The sequence below is a fragment of the Hemitrygon akajei genome, chromosome 2 (assembly GCF_048418815.1).
Source record: "Hemitrygon akajei chromosome 2, sHemAka1.3, whole genome shotgun sequence".
Classification (NCBI taxonomy): Eukaryota; Metazoa; Chordata; class Chondrichthyes; order Myliobatiformes; family Dasyatidae; genus Hemitrygon; species Hemitrygon akajei.
In genome coordinates this window covers 141,451,497-141,466,339 of record NC_133125.1, presented here as the reverse complement: position 1 = coordinate 141,466,339, position 14,843 = coordinate 141,451,497, and the positions used below count along the sequence as shown (strand labels likewise).

Here is a 14,843-nt window from a genome sequence, read left to right as displayed (position 1 = left end):
TTAGTCACAAATCATTACTACCCATCTTAATTTCTCTACTTAATTTTAATTTGATAAAATATAGCTGAAGATTGCAGAAGCTTTATCCAACTAGGAGAGAGGCTGTTCCCAGGTTGCACAAGGGTTGTGTCCCTGAGAACTGTCCATTAGATAATTTCTCTGAGTCAGAAATAACTACTTTCTATAGTTACTCATATTGTACTGCTCTATGCAAACATTATAATACATTCACTTCATTGAATAGTCACCCTAAGACTATCAATAATTAGACTAGTGGACTATGTAACCTTCACCCAGTTAGTATAAATACCATAAAACATTTTTCTGTTTTCATGAAAAATGCTTTAAAAATACATGGGAAAATTTATGCAATGTAGAGTTCCACAAGTCGAGTCAATCATAACCCAGAAAGCCCTGTAGTTGGATTTTGTGTCTTTTTTTTAACAAAAGTATTGCAAAAAGGTTGAATAAAAATACTGAAATATACTGAAGGGCCAAATGGCCTTTCTTTGTGGTGTATGATTCTTATATATTGACATAGTTTTACATGTTACAGCAGGAGGGCATTTTGTGGTTTTAGAATCAGCATCCTGCATGTGTCAAATGTGATCTTCGCTGTTCTGCCTCAACGTACGGGTCTGAGTCCAGCCTACAGCAAAAGGAAGGAAAATGTGGGATTGTGGGGGGAGGGGTGGGAAATTCAGCCAGATCAATACAGATCAATAACATTGACAAAAGCCTGAAAACAGACAGTTGGACCTATGGTACATACAACAGGAAACAATAGCAATCAAACTAAAGCACACAAGATAAGTATTTGAATGATTATTGATAAGAGCATATTTTGCAACTTCACTGTGTGCCAAAGGGTGATGATAATTGAAACTAATGAATAGAAATCCTGTCAGCTTAAATTTCTTTTACTTACACTTGTAAAACCTGGCAGCTACATAGCCTGCTGGGGTCCCAAGCAGTACCCACAAGACAACAGCACAAGTCATCAAGGCTCCTCTATTAGCGGGAGATAAAAATCCCATGCATGCGAAAACTAGGGAATATAAAAAAAATTTAAATAAACTATTTTTTAATAGAAAGCATAGACCTACTGTAAGCTGGATAACAAATACATTGAGAACCACTTGGAATCCAATGACAAAAATTTTTAAATTGACTTAAAAGTCAAATCACTGTGTAAACTTATCCGTGAAACTTACTATGCAAAATTGCAGCATTATGCAGCTTTCAGTTCTCTGACTTAATTTGCTTCTCATGTGCAAATAAAAATCAATTGAGTTTTAGCTCATAGAATTATAGAGAATATCATCAAATACCTACACAGAGTAACAAACAGCATTATAAAAATTTGAGCACCAGAACCCAGAAAAACAGACAATAGCATTCCTTTCCGAGGTGGTCTGAAGACGTCACCATGGACCAATTTCCATCCAAATTCTTCCTGAGCATCTTCCTGGTTATAAAAAAATTGAAAAGGGTGAAGTATATTCAATATAATGTCAGTGAGATCCAAATGCATATTTAATGTCAAGCCCAAGTTCTACATTAGCTTACAGAGGAGGTAAATAGGCACCTCGATGTGCAACAGTAGTATCTGCTCAGAGCCCCATGACTGTACAACTTCTATACAATCAGCTAAAAGAATATGACCAGCATTTTCCACATTGCCAACCTGCATTCACAAGTATTCAAACCAACAAGGAGAGAGAGCCAGAGAGATAGAGAGACAGAAAGGAATTTTAAACAGGATAACTGGGGACAGTCTGCATCAGTATTTATTTTGATTACTTTGCACTAAAATGGACTGGCGTGCTGTTGAAAATGAGTTCTTTCTTGCAAAAGTTGTTTTTAATTTATATTTTTCTTGTGAATGTTATTTACACATTGTCTTTGATGTATTTGAGCATATGACAATAAACTCAACTTCGATTTATTTCTTTAAGTTTAGAAGGCTGTCAGATTATTTGAATCACAACAAGCAGAATGACTGCAGATGAACCTTGCATACTGGAGGGGAATCCAGAACAATGGAGTATACTGTCAATCATATAGGGGTCAAATCAGGGAGTATCCTTTCACAACTCTATCCCATAAAACTGCAGAAATATTCAGTGTGGGTAACACTGGCAGGGCTTCCTTTATTACCCACATTCTACTGTCCTTATAGGGATGGTGATTAAACTCCTTGGTGATTATGTCCATACAACCAGGGCAGAATGTGTGCACTTTCAAGATGTTGACCATATCATGAGGAAGGAGTTATTTTGTTACTCTAAGACACACTGATATGTGACTTGGCAGGAAAAGTGATGATGCTTCCTAATCTTTGCTCATCTCAGCAGAGCAGTTCATCCTTTCCCCAAGGCTATGTCAGTGCCTCAAAAACAAACATTAACCAATGATTGGTGTATTATCAAGTATTTTGTGACAGCCCTTCCTGTTAAGGTGTTGTGAAGTACCCAATAAACATCAAATGCAGCACTCACAGTTGAATCAACTTGATTGTATCTTGCTATGTCCTTGTGCAAGGTACGAAGCATGATCATGGCAACCATACCAGAAAGGAACAGGACAATTACCAAAGAATTCATTATGCTGCAAAACAAAATATAAAAGTTGTTTATTTTGAATCAAAAACAACATTGACATCTCACTGGCTATTCAGTACTACAGCTCAGCATTCAGAGCATTCGCCCTGGGCCCAGCACGTAAGCACAATTACGAAGAAAACATGACAGCGTCTCTACTTAAGAGTTTGCGAAGATTCGGCATGACATCTAAAACTTTAACAGATTTCTATAGATGTGTAGTGGAAAGTATATTGAGTGGTTGTATCACAGCTTTGAATGGAAAATCCTACAAAGAGTAGTGGATACAGCCCAGTCCATCATGGGTAAAGCCCAGCCGCCCCCCACCATTGAGCACAGCTACACGAAATGTTGCAGGAAAACAGGGACCCCCATTACCCAGAACATGCTATCTTCTCATTGCTGCCATCAGGAAAGTGTTACAGGAGCCTCAGGACTCACACCACCACTAGTATTACTCCTCAACAATCAGGCTCTTGAACCACAGGGGATAACTTCACTCAACTTCACTACATCATTGAAATGTTCCCATAGCCTGCAGACTCACTTCCAAAGTCTGTTCATCTCATGTTTTCAATATTTATTGCTTATTTATGTATTATTATTGTTTTACATTTGTATTTGCATAGTTTAATCCTCTCTAGACACAAGAATACTACAGCACAGTACAAGCCCTTCGGCCCTCGATGTAGTGCCAACCCACATATTCCTTAAAAAAAGTACTAAACCCACAATTCCCCGTAACCCTCTATTTTTCTTTCATCCACGTGCCTGTCCAAGAGGCTCTTAAATACCCCTAATGTTTTAACCTCCACCACCATCCCTGGCAAGTCACTCCAGGCACTCACAACCCTCTGTGTAAACAACTTACCCCTGATGTCTCCGCTAAACTTCCCTCCCTTAACTTTGTGCATATGCCCTCTGGTGTTTGCTATTCATTCCCTGGGAAACAGGTACTGGCTATCCACCCTATCTATGCCTCTCATAATCTTGTAGACCTCTATCAAGTCCCCTCTTATCCTTCTACGAAAAGTCCCAGCTCTGCTAACCTTGCCTCATAAGACTTGTTTTCCAATCCAGGCAACATCCTGGTAAATCTCCTCTGCACTCTCTCCATAGCTTCCACATCCTTCCTGTAATGAGGTGAACAGAACTGAACACAATACTCTAAGTGTGGTCTCACCAGAGATTTGTAGAGTTGCAACATGACCTCTCTACTCTTGAACTTAATCCCCATATTAATGAAGCCTAGCATCCCATAGGCCTTCTTAACTATCCTATCAACCTGTGCAGCGACCTTGAGGGATGAATGGATTTGAACCCCAAGGTCCCTCTGTTCATCCACACTCTTAAGTAACCGACTATTAACCCTGTACTCAGCCTTCTGGTTTATTCTTCCAAAATGCATCACCTCACACTTATCCAGATTGAACTCTATCTGCCATTTTTCTGCCCAACTCTGCAGCCTGTCTATATTCTCTTGTAACCTTCGACAACCTAAAGCTCCATCCACAACTCCTCTAATCTTCGTGTAATCCGCAAACTTACTCACCCATCCTTCCGCCTCTTCATCCAGGTCATTTATAAAAATCACAGAGAACAGGAGTCCCAGAACAGATCCTTGCAGCACTCCACTAGTCACCAACCTCCAGGAAGAATACTTTCCTTCCACTACTACCTTCTGCTTTCTTCCTGTAAGCCAATTTTTTTATCCAAACAGCCAAGGTTCCACTGATCCCATGCCTCATAACTTTCTGGATGAGTCTCTCATGGGGGTCCTTGTCAAATGCCTTGCTAAAATCCATGCAGACCACATCTACCACCCTACCCTCATCAATTTCTTTTCTTACCTTTTCAAAAAACTCAATTAGGCTCGTGAGGCACAACCTTCCCTTCAGAAAGCCATGTTGACTATCCTTGAGTAGGCTGTACTTCTCCAAATGCTCACAGATCCTATTCTTAAGAATCCTTTCCAACAGTTTGCAGACCACCGACATAAGACTCACCAGTCTATAGTTCCCAGGATTCTCCCTATTACCTGCCATTCTTCAATCCTCTGGCACCTCCCCTGCAGCCAAAGAGGATTCAAAGATCATAGCTACTGCTCCAGCGATCTCTTCTCTCATTTCCCACAGCAACCTGGGGTATATCATATCTGGCCCTGGGGACTTATAAATCTTGATGTTTTTAAGAAGATCCAACACTTCTTCCTTGATCTCCACATTGTCCAGCACACAGGCCTGTTCTATTTCGACCTCACCCTAATCAAGGTCCTTTTCACTTGTGAATACTGAAGCGAAGTATTCATTTAGGACCTCCCCAACCTCCTCCACCTCCAGGCACATGTTGCCTTCTTTATATCCTTTAGTGGCCCCACTTTTATTCTTGTCATCCTTCTGTTCTTCACATTCACATAGAATGCCTTGGGGTTCTACTTAATCCTACATGCCAAGGTCTTCTCATGCCTCCTTCGAGCTCTCCTAAGTCCTTTCTTAAGCTCCTTCCTGGCTACCCTATATTTCTCATTAGCCCTTCCTGCTTCTTATATCTAAAATATGCTTCCTTCTTTCTCTTGACGAGTTGTCTCACATGTTTCGTCACCCATGGTTCCCTTTTCCTACCATTTTATCCTTGTCTCAGTGGGACAAACCTACCCTAAACCCAGCACAAGTGGTCCCTAAACTTCCTCCACATTACTTCTGTGCTTTCACCCTTGAACATCCATTTCCAATTTACTCTTGCTAGTTCCTGCCTCGTCCCTTCATAATTAGCCCTTCCCTAGTTAAGCACTTTCCCATTTTGTCTGTTTTTCCATAACAATGCTGAAGCTAAGGGAGTTGTGGTCACTCTCACCAAAATGCTCCCCCACCAAGAGGTCTGCCACCTGACCAGGTTCATTAACCAGAACTAGATCCAGTATGGCCTCTCCTCTCGTTGGCCAGTCCACGTACTGTGTCAGGAATCCTTCGTAAATACACCTGACAAATTCAGCCCCATCTATCCCCCTTGCAATCAGGAGGTGCCAGTCAATATGAAGAAAGTTGAAATCACCCATAACTACAACCCTGTATTTCCGGCACCATTCTAAAATCTGCCTGCTTATTTGCTCCTCGGTGTCCTGAGGGCTATTTGGGGGCCTATAGTCTACTCCCAGCACAATGATTGATCCCTTCCTATTTCTGACTTCCACCCACACCGACTCAGTGGACACTTCCTCTGCAGTGTCCTCCCTTCCTATAGCCGTAATACTATCCCTGACCAGTACAGCTAGTCCCCCCCTTTTCTACCTCCCATCCTATTCCTTTTAAAACACCTAAACCCTCGTACCTGCATCAGCCAACCCTGCCCTTCCTCCAGCCAAGTTTCAGTAACGGCCACATCGTAGTTCCACGTACTGATCCAAGCTCCAAATTCATCCACTTTATTCCTAATACTCCTAGCGTTGAAATAGACACATTGATAGATCATAGTGATAGACCCCCTATCGCTACTGCTCTCCTCTTTTCCCTCCTTCCTTTCTGAGCTGAGGGTCCAGTCCCTGGTAGGTCTTCCCCACCAACAGTATCCAAAACTGTATACTTATTGTTGATGGGAAAAGCCACAGGGGTGCTCTGCTCTTTCTGTCTATTCCCCTTCCCTCTCCTGACAGTCACCCAGTTACCTGTCTCCTGACTTTTAGGGGCGACTGTCTCCCTGAAACTCCACAGATGCTGCCTGACCTTCTGAGTTCCTCTAGTATTTTGTGTTTATTACATGTATTAATGTTTTGGTAATCTTAGCAAGATTTACACAACCCTTTTGTAAAGATAAAATTTCTTAAAAATCTTTAGCAAATTCAAGATAAATGAGAACATGAACTTATGAAAGACTACTTCTGACAAAAGTGATTAAATATTAAAAAAACAATTGATTTTACAATCATACAGATAAAGATTTTCAACAAGCAAAGTTGTAAGGATAACATGTTTAACAGATCTAAACTGTCAGGAAAGGCCAAATTAACTAATTCAGCATCTGACATTTACAATTCATAAGCTGGAAGCACTCATCAATAAAATGACCTTCATAACTCTAAACATCAGGCCTTTCAAGTTTTGCAACTTTGAATTATCCTTTGAATATCAATGCCAATAGTATAAAATTATCAGTAGCACAGTGTAGGGTTAATGTGATCAGAGTTCACTTGCTGACCTTACCAGTTGGGTTTGCACAGATGAACTCATTTCTGCCCATACCGACCACTATTCCATACCAGTGTAAAGAAATGTGATATAGTCACAGACATTCCCACCTTTGTCTGTAAGAAGTTTGTATGTTCTTACTGTGACCGCGTGGATTTCCTCCGGGTGCTCCTGTTTCCTCCCACAGTCCAAAGATGTACTGATTGGTAGGTTTATTAGTCAACGTAAATTGTCCTGTGATTAGGCTAGGGTAAATCGGTGGTTGCTGGGTGGCACGGTTTGAAGGGTCTATTCAGCACTGTATCTCAATAAATAAATAAGCCATACTAAACTCTGTTAACAGGTCATCCAGCACTCTTTTATCTCTCCACATTCTCTCCTGCACACCTTTGCCAAAACTAGAGACACTGGCATGTTTAGAAAGTAAGCTGAGACTCAAATGTGATGTTTTTAACAGCGAGTTGTAGACCAACTCACCTGACAACTCACTAGTCTGCTTTATATTGATCACTGCAATTAATTGCCAGCCAAATCATTCTGAACCAGTCAGCAACAGAAAGGAGAGAGTTAGATAGGGTTGTAAAGAAAGCTTCTGTCACATTGGCCTTTTATCAAAGTACTGAGTACAGAGGTTGGAATGTTATGATGAAGTTGTATAAGATATTGGTGAGGCCTAATTTGGAGTATTGTGTGCAGTTTTGGTCACCTACCTACAGGAAAGATGTAAATAAGATTGAAAGAATACAGAGAAAATTTACAAGAATTTTGCCACAACTGAAGGACCTGAGTTATAAGGAAAGATGAACCTTATTCCTTAGTATGTAGAAGACTGAAAGGAAATTTGATACAGGTATACAAAACTATAGATAGGGTAAACACATGCAGGCTTTTTCCACTGAAGTTGGGTAAGACTACAACCAGAGGTCATGGGTTAAAGGTGAAAGGTATAACGCTCAAGGGGAACATGAAGGGAAACTTCTTCACCCAGAGGGTGCTGAGAGTATAGAACAAGCTGCCAGCACAAGTGGTGGATGTGATTTTGAAATAAACGTTTAAGAGTAGTTTGGATGAGTACATGGATGGTAGGGGTATGGAAGGCTATGGTCCGGTTTCTGTGCTGCAGTTCAGGGGTCACCAACTTTTTTGCACCGCGGACCGGTTTAATATTGACAATATTCTTGCCGATGGGGGGGGGAGGGTATTAATCACGACGGGAATATAGGACCTATATTATAGGTGATAAGTCAACTATAAGTCACTTGTAAGTGGCTAATACACTATATTTCGTTTCTAAAAGGGTTTATCTAACAAATTTAATATTAAACACACAGTGCATATTTTCCTCGCATGAATATAGTGATAAGTCAATTATAACTCACTTAGCAAACATGAGGAAATCTGCAGATGCTGGAAATTTAAACAACACACACAAAATGCTGGTGGAACACAGCAGGCCAGGCAGCATCTATAAGGAGAAGCGCTGTCGACGTTTCGGGCCAAGACCCTTCATCAGGACTAACCGAAAGGAAATATAGTAAGAGATTTGAAAGTAGTGGGGGGAGGGGGAAATGCGAAATGATAGGAGAAGACCGGAGGGGGTGGGATGAAGCTAAGAGCTGGAAAGGTGATTGGTGAAAGTGATACAGAGCTGAGGAAGGGAAAAGATCATGGGACGGCAGGCCTCGGGAGAAAAAAGGTGGGGGGGGGGGGGAAGCACCAGAGGGAGATGGAGAACAGACAAACAACTAAATATGTCAGGGATGGAGTAAGAAGGGGAGGAGGGGCATTAACGGAAGTTAGAGAAGTCAATGTTCATGCCATCAGGTTGGAGGCTACCCAGCCGGTATATAAGGTTTTGTTCCTCCAACCTGAGTTTGGATTCATTTTGACAGTAGAGGAGGCCATGGATAGACATATCAGAATGGGAATGGGACGTGGAATTAAAATGTGTGGCCACTGGGAGATCCTGCTTTCTCTGGCGGTCCGAGCGTAGGTGTTCAGCGAAACGGTCTCCCAGTCTGCGTCGGGTCACACTTCACCTGTGAGTTGGCTGGTGTGGTATACCGTGTCCGGTGCTCCCGGTGTGGCCTTTTATATATTGGTGAGACCCGACGCAGGTTCCTCAAGATTTTCAGCATCTGGAGATTCTCCTTTGCAAATAGAAGGCTGTCAAGATCATGAGGACATAAATAAATACTAGGAGGAAGCCATATGGCCCTTCAATGATTTTGGAAGAATTGTCTCAGACCTTCTCTCCTCTTCTGAGAAGTTCCCTTTAGTCCTTGAATCTCTGATCCTTCAAATATATATCTAACTCCTGTAACCCTCTCACCGTATGCTTACAATGAGTTAGCTATTACTGTGATTACAAGCTAACAGCAATATAATTCAACAATGCATGGGAATAACGATGAAAAAGCCATTTCCGATAAATAAGCATGTCTAGGGCATCTATGATTTGGGTATATACATACATAAAAGTATGAATGTTCCTTCTAAAGGAGAACAAAGGCAATTACTTGTATGAATACTGACTACCCATATAAATTTACTGTTCACCAAGAAACAAAAAATTTAACTCAAACCAATATAATCTTAGATTGAGCAAACACGAGGAAATCTGCAGATGCTGGAAATTCAAACAACAACACACACAAAATGCTGGCAGAACACAGCAGGCCAGATAGCATCTATAGGGAGACCGAACGGCCCGAAACGTCGACAGCGCTTCTCCCTATAGATGCTGCCTGGCCTGCTGTGTTCTACCAGCATTTTGTGAATCTTAGATTGAAATTATATCTACAAAATATTTTGAAGTAATACCAAATAAAGAAAACAGCCCATCATATATTAGTCTGTAACATGCACGCAATCTTTGGAGCACATTATTGTGTAATCAATCCAGTTTGCTTCACTTCGTTTACTCACAGTACTGAAACAGTTTTGCACTGAAGAACCCATCCCAGGGAAAAAAATATTCAGGCAACGTCCAAGGAAAAGGCATCAAACTTTCTCCAAGGTCATGTGCTAACTAGCTAACTAAAAGTTACTCCATTTTCCATAATGTACATTTGTACATTTTCTATAAAATCATTGTCTGCGTGAGGATTTTCCGAAATCAGTATCTATCCTTCTGCTATGTTTGTTGTCCATTTCCATTTTCCTTCTTTCCCCTTCTTCAACCTTGTCCTCTTTCGAGAAAATGGCTCCCCATTCTTTTTTCCCGTGCTCTCGCTAGAATGTTCCCAAGACAAATTCTACTGGCCAATTTAACAAGCCTAACTTCATCAACTAATTCTTTATTTTAAACAGCAAAAATGAAATACTCAACTGTATTTAAAGGAACGTGTTGCATTTTGAGAAAATCTGCAGAAAATAAAATACCAAACAGCATAACTGAATTAATGAAATAATGCATGGTCTTAAACCAGGGTATTACTTTCCTATTTTAATACTTTAATGATTTAACTTCCATAATCCTTTGGGGTAGAAAATCCCAGAGATTCACTACTCTGCCAGAAGTTTCTATGCATCAGTTTTAAATTGCTGCCTGTTAATCTTTTAACTATGCTCCCTCTTGGATATAACATCTAATTTGAATTGGTGCAGAATACAATGTCCTCGTGCTGTTACACGAGTTCCTGGGTGTCAATATCTCAGAGGATCAACGCACTGATACAATCAAAAATAGGCATGTCGGTGGCTCTACTTCATTAGGAGTTTGAGGAGATTTGGCAAGTCACCCAAGACTCTTAACAATTTCTATAGATGTCTGATGGAGAACATCCTGACTGACTATATCACAACCAGGTATGGAGCCTCCAATGCACAGGATGGTAAGAGGCTACAGAGGGTTGTAGACTCAGCAAGCTTTATGCAGAGCACAATCCTTCCCATTGTCAAGGACATCTTTAAGAGGTGGTGCCTCAAGAAGACAGCACCCATTAAGGACCTTCAGCATCAGTGACTTGCCCTCTTCTTAGCACTACCATCAGGGAGGTGGTACAGGAGCCTGAAGCGACACACTCAATGATTTAGGAACAGCTTCTTTCCCTCCGCCATCAGACTTTTGTTAAGAGTCCATGAACACCACCTCTTTATTCCTTTTTTGACACTATTTATTTTTGTAATTTATTATTTGTGCACTGAACTGCTACTGCAAAACAATGAATTTTACATCGTATGTCAATGATAATAAATCTGACTCTGACTGCAAATCCTGGGTTTAAAAAACAAAACAGAACACAAGTCCAGCAGCATCTGCAGATGCAAAAGGTGCAAGTCAACTTATCGGGTCAAGACATGTCTGTCCGTGACCAAGCACAGGTTAGAGGAGCAACACTTCATATTGCATCTGTGTAGTCTCCAACCTGAGAGCATGAACATCGATTTCTCTAACTTCTGGTAATTATTCTCTAGCCCAACCCCCCATCCCTCCCCAACTTCTCATTTTTTTCATTCCCCAATCTGGTTTCCCTATCACCCCTTCTCACTTCCCAATCACCTCTCTCTGGTTGCCTTCTTCCTTCCCTTTCTTCCATGGTCTATTGCCCTCTCCTTTAGACTACCTCCCAGCTTCTTATTTTATCATCCCTCTCTCACCCACCCACTTTCCCCCTTATCTGGTCTCAACCATCACCTTCCAGTTTGTATTCCTTCCTCTCACCCCCCAACTTCTTATTTTGGCTTTTGCCCCTTTCTTTTCCAGTCTTTACGAAGGGTCTCCACCTAAAATGTTGATAGTATATTTCACTTCATAGGTACTGCTTGACTTTTTAAGTTCTTCTGGCATTTTTTGTGTGTGTTACAAAGAACTTAATGGATGATCATCATGTTCCTGCTGACCTTTTCACCTATGTAGGTTAATCCCATTTTCCCTCTACTGAGGAACAAAAACTGCACTTTTAAGTTTTCTGACCACCCAACAAGATTCCCTTCACAGGAGCAAATTATTTTCTTAGAGTAGCAAGAATATAGGAATACAGGCAGTCCCCCGGGTTACGTATGAGTTCCGTTCCTGAGTCCGTCTTTAGGTCAGATTTGTACGTAAGTCGGAACAAGTACATCCGGTATTATTTAGCGTCAGTTCATCAAACGTTTGTCTTAATATATAGTATATATTTTACTTTTCCATGCATATAAAACATATGTATTCCAATAATTAAACCACAGTGTTGCTTAGTAATAATTGTAGCTTTCAGCGGGGCAGGGCGTTTCATATGCTCCATTATTCTCACTTTATCCGTTATCCTTTAAAATTATTCCAATCGTTGACCGACTGTAGCCTAACGCTTTTCCAATGACCGATGGTGTTTCACCTCTTTCCAAAAGCTTTATTATTTCCACTTTATTTTCAATCGCGATTGCTTCCCATCAATGGAACAGAAACACTGCGGGCGGAGGGTCCCAAGCTGTGCCGGCTCCCGAGGTCCGCTGGGTCCTAAGGACCATCGCACTGAGACAGGCTAAATGGGACAAGTGGGGGCTGTGCTGGGTTTGGGTATTTGATCCTCCACAATATTCCGTGTGGGTATTTTAAACTGGAGGTGGCAGTGTTTTTTTTTACGAGGTTGAGTTGCGAGCTCAACATCAACCCAGCACAGATGGTATGGGAGTCACTGGATCGAACCTCTGTTCTCGAGCCCGGTGCTGATCTCACTGACTGGAATTGGGGGGGGCAGGGTCAGGGTGAATCTTACTGAAAAAAATTAAAGCCAAATACAAAGTTAAACACTCAACACAGTGTCAACGGCAACGACTTAAAATGGCGTACGGCGTCGTGATCCGACTTAAAATGGCAGACGGCGTTCTCCTTCCTCAGTTCGTAAGTACGAGTTGTCCGTAAGCCGGACATTCGTAACTCGGGGACTACCTGTACAGATTGTACTAAACTATCTAAACCATTTATGCAAAGCTACTGATGTAGTAGCTGAGAATGGCACAAGACACGGACAAGCAGCACACTTTTAGCACAGCTCAGTGTAGCACTATGGTCTTTTTAAAAAAGTTATTACATTGCAATTGCTTATGTTGATTCTGGATCAGACAATGAAGAGACTGCTTTATATTTAACACAACTACTGTAGTCAGTTAAAAGTGGATGCAATGTGTTAATTTTTTTCTCTACAGGTACATGCTATCTAGTCTGTGATGAAGGTGCGAATTTCCTTTGATTTACCAGAAGCCATTCTTTTTCTTAGTTGTGATCTGGGATCTTGAAGATAAAGTCATTTGGAATTTTTAGTACAACGGTTCTAAAATAACTTGGGTCTGGTGGGAGGTTGGAACAGCAAATGACCACCTTTACAGCTATAGACTCAGTGTTATCCAGCACAACAATAGGCTCTGCAGCCCAACTTGTTCATGTTGCTCAAAGTCATGGCAATAAATGTTCCAAGGAAAATGAGGTACAAAACCAGCTGGAGTTCCTCCTTGAGATTATTAATTCCATCCCAATTACTTAGATAAACACAAAAACCTCAAACTCAGACTTCTTAGAAAAATTCAGGCCTCAGATCTACTGAAGTACATTGTTTGCTCACATATAAACCATAGAAAAGACACACCTAATCTCCCTCTTCTGTGTGTATGACATAAAGCTTAACAGAATAAATGGGTGAGCAGCATGGTCGGCATGGACTTATTGGGCTGAAGGGCCAGTATCTGTGCTTCAGTGTCTGCAGCTTAATAAGAGCACCACAAAAATCACACAGAAGCAGTTTTTCTGTTCTGCAATTAATGTCAACAGATAACACTACAAAACTTACCTCAGTTCTAACTAAATCACACATTTCTCATGACTGAAATTCTGTGACAACCTGAGTGCAAACATTTCAAGATGTACAATAAAGGTTAAGATGGCTCCTTACCTAAACCACTGTATGTTTGTATGAGGCATAGATTCTAGAATGTAATCCCATCTTGATGCCCATTTAATCGGTGATGTCTGGAAGGAGAAATAAGATGGTGGAAAACCTGTTGATACTGTTGAAAAACAAATCAATTCTCAACATAATGAGATGACAAATCATTTATCAAGATGTTATCTGGTAATGAAATCCAGCATAATTTATTCATCAATTTACATCATGACTTCTTGACAAAGTTATGCTTTAACTGGAAAAGCAGCTCCTTCAAAAGAGAGGGAAGTCGAACTGAAGGGAATTTCAATTAGCCTACTGACAATACTACAATTTTCTTTTCCTTTAATTTGCTTTGTTCTTTAGATACGCATGGTATTTAGTGAAAAAGATAACAAGTCAGCGGTGCAGTAACAACATGGGTGCAGGCTCCCCACCAAGACCCAGCATGGAATTGATGCATTGCATAGCCTTCAAGGTACTGTGAAATTTATGGTACAAGTTCAGTGAAACCCTACTGAATGATATTTGCATAACTTCATACAATGCCAGAGGTTTAGCTGGCAGCAGATTTTCATCCCCGCCAAAGATTGTAGGCTCAATCAAGAAATGCAAATATCTTGGCTTATGTTTAAGTTCAGTATGGAAAAGCACTTTTCAGAGGTCTCAGGTAAAGAGCAAAACATCTAGGGTGCTGTTTTGAAAACTCAGTGAACACCACAAAAAATATTGGTTGTAGTTTGTATGAAGTGATAATTGTTGCACTTTTTACATTTACATAGTGATCACAGTGGTAAAAAACAATTTATTAGCTGGGAAAGAAATGGCATCTAAAAGATAACAAATCAAAATTGACACAAATCATTTAATAATTAACAGACAAACTGCAGATCATGGGAATAAGCCTCAATCAAAAATCAACCAGGTCAGACACAGCAAACTTGAAGAGTGCCATTCAACACTGCGGATTTTACACCAATTACCTTGTTGTCATTGTAATATGCAAATTGACTTAGTACAGAAATAAAATGTAGAGTGCACATTACTGTCATACTGCCACTGCAGATTTCCCAACAGCTGCAAATTAGCATCAGGGAATATGCATTTTGGTTACAAGGCATTAAAAAGTTATGCAAAAACATAAATGCAAGAGTTTCTGGAGATTCTGGAAATCTGACGCACACAAAATGCTGGAGGAA

At 40.7% G+C, this 14,843-nt stretch overlaps 1 protein-coding gene across 1 annotated transcript in view; it reads right to left on the bottom strand.

Annotated features, from left to right (window-relative positions):
- The window catches only part of tm9sf2 (transmembrane 9 superfamily member 2), a 57,919-nt gene that overhangs the window by 16,410 nt on the left and 26,666 nt on the right, over nucleotides 1-14,843 (bottom strand). Inside the window, exons 8-11 of the mRNA XM_073028671.1 lie at nucleotides 13,654-13,730; nucleotides 2,502-2,610; nucleotides 1,336-1,468; nucleotides 929-1,048 (exon numbers count right to left, since the gene is read on the bottom strand). Coding sequence (XP_072884772.1) covers nucleotides 929-1,048; nucleotides 1,336-1,468; nucleotides 2,502-2,610; nucleotides 13,654-13,730 — 439 coding nt within the window. The remainder of the gene's footprint in view (nucleotides 1-928; nucleotides 1,049-1,335; nucleotides 1,469-2,501; nucleotides 2,611-13,653; nucleotides 13,731-14,843) is intronic.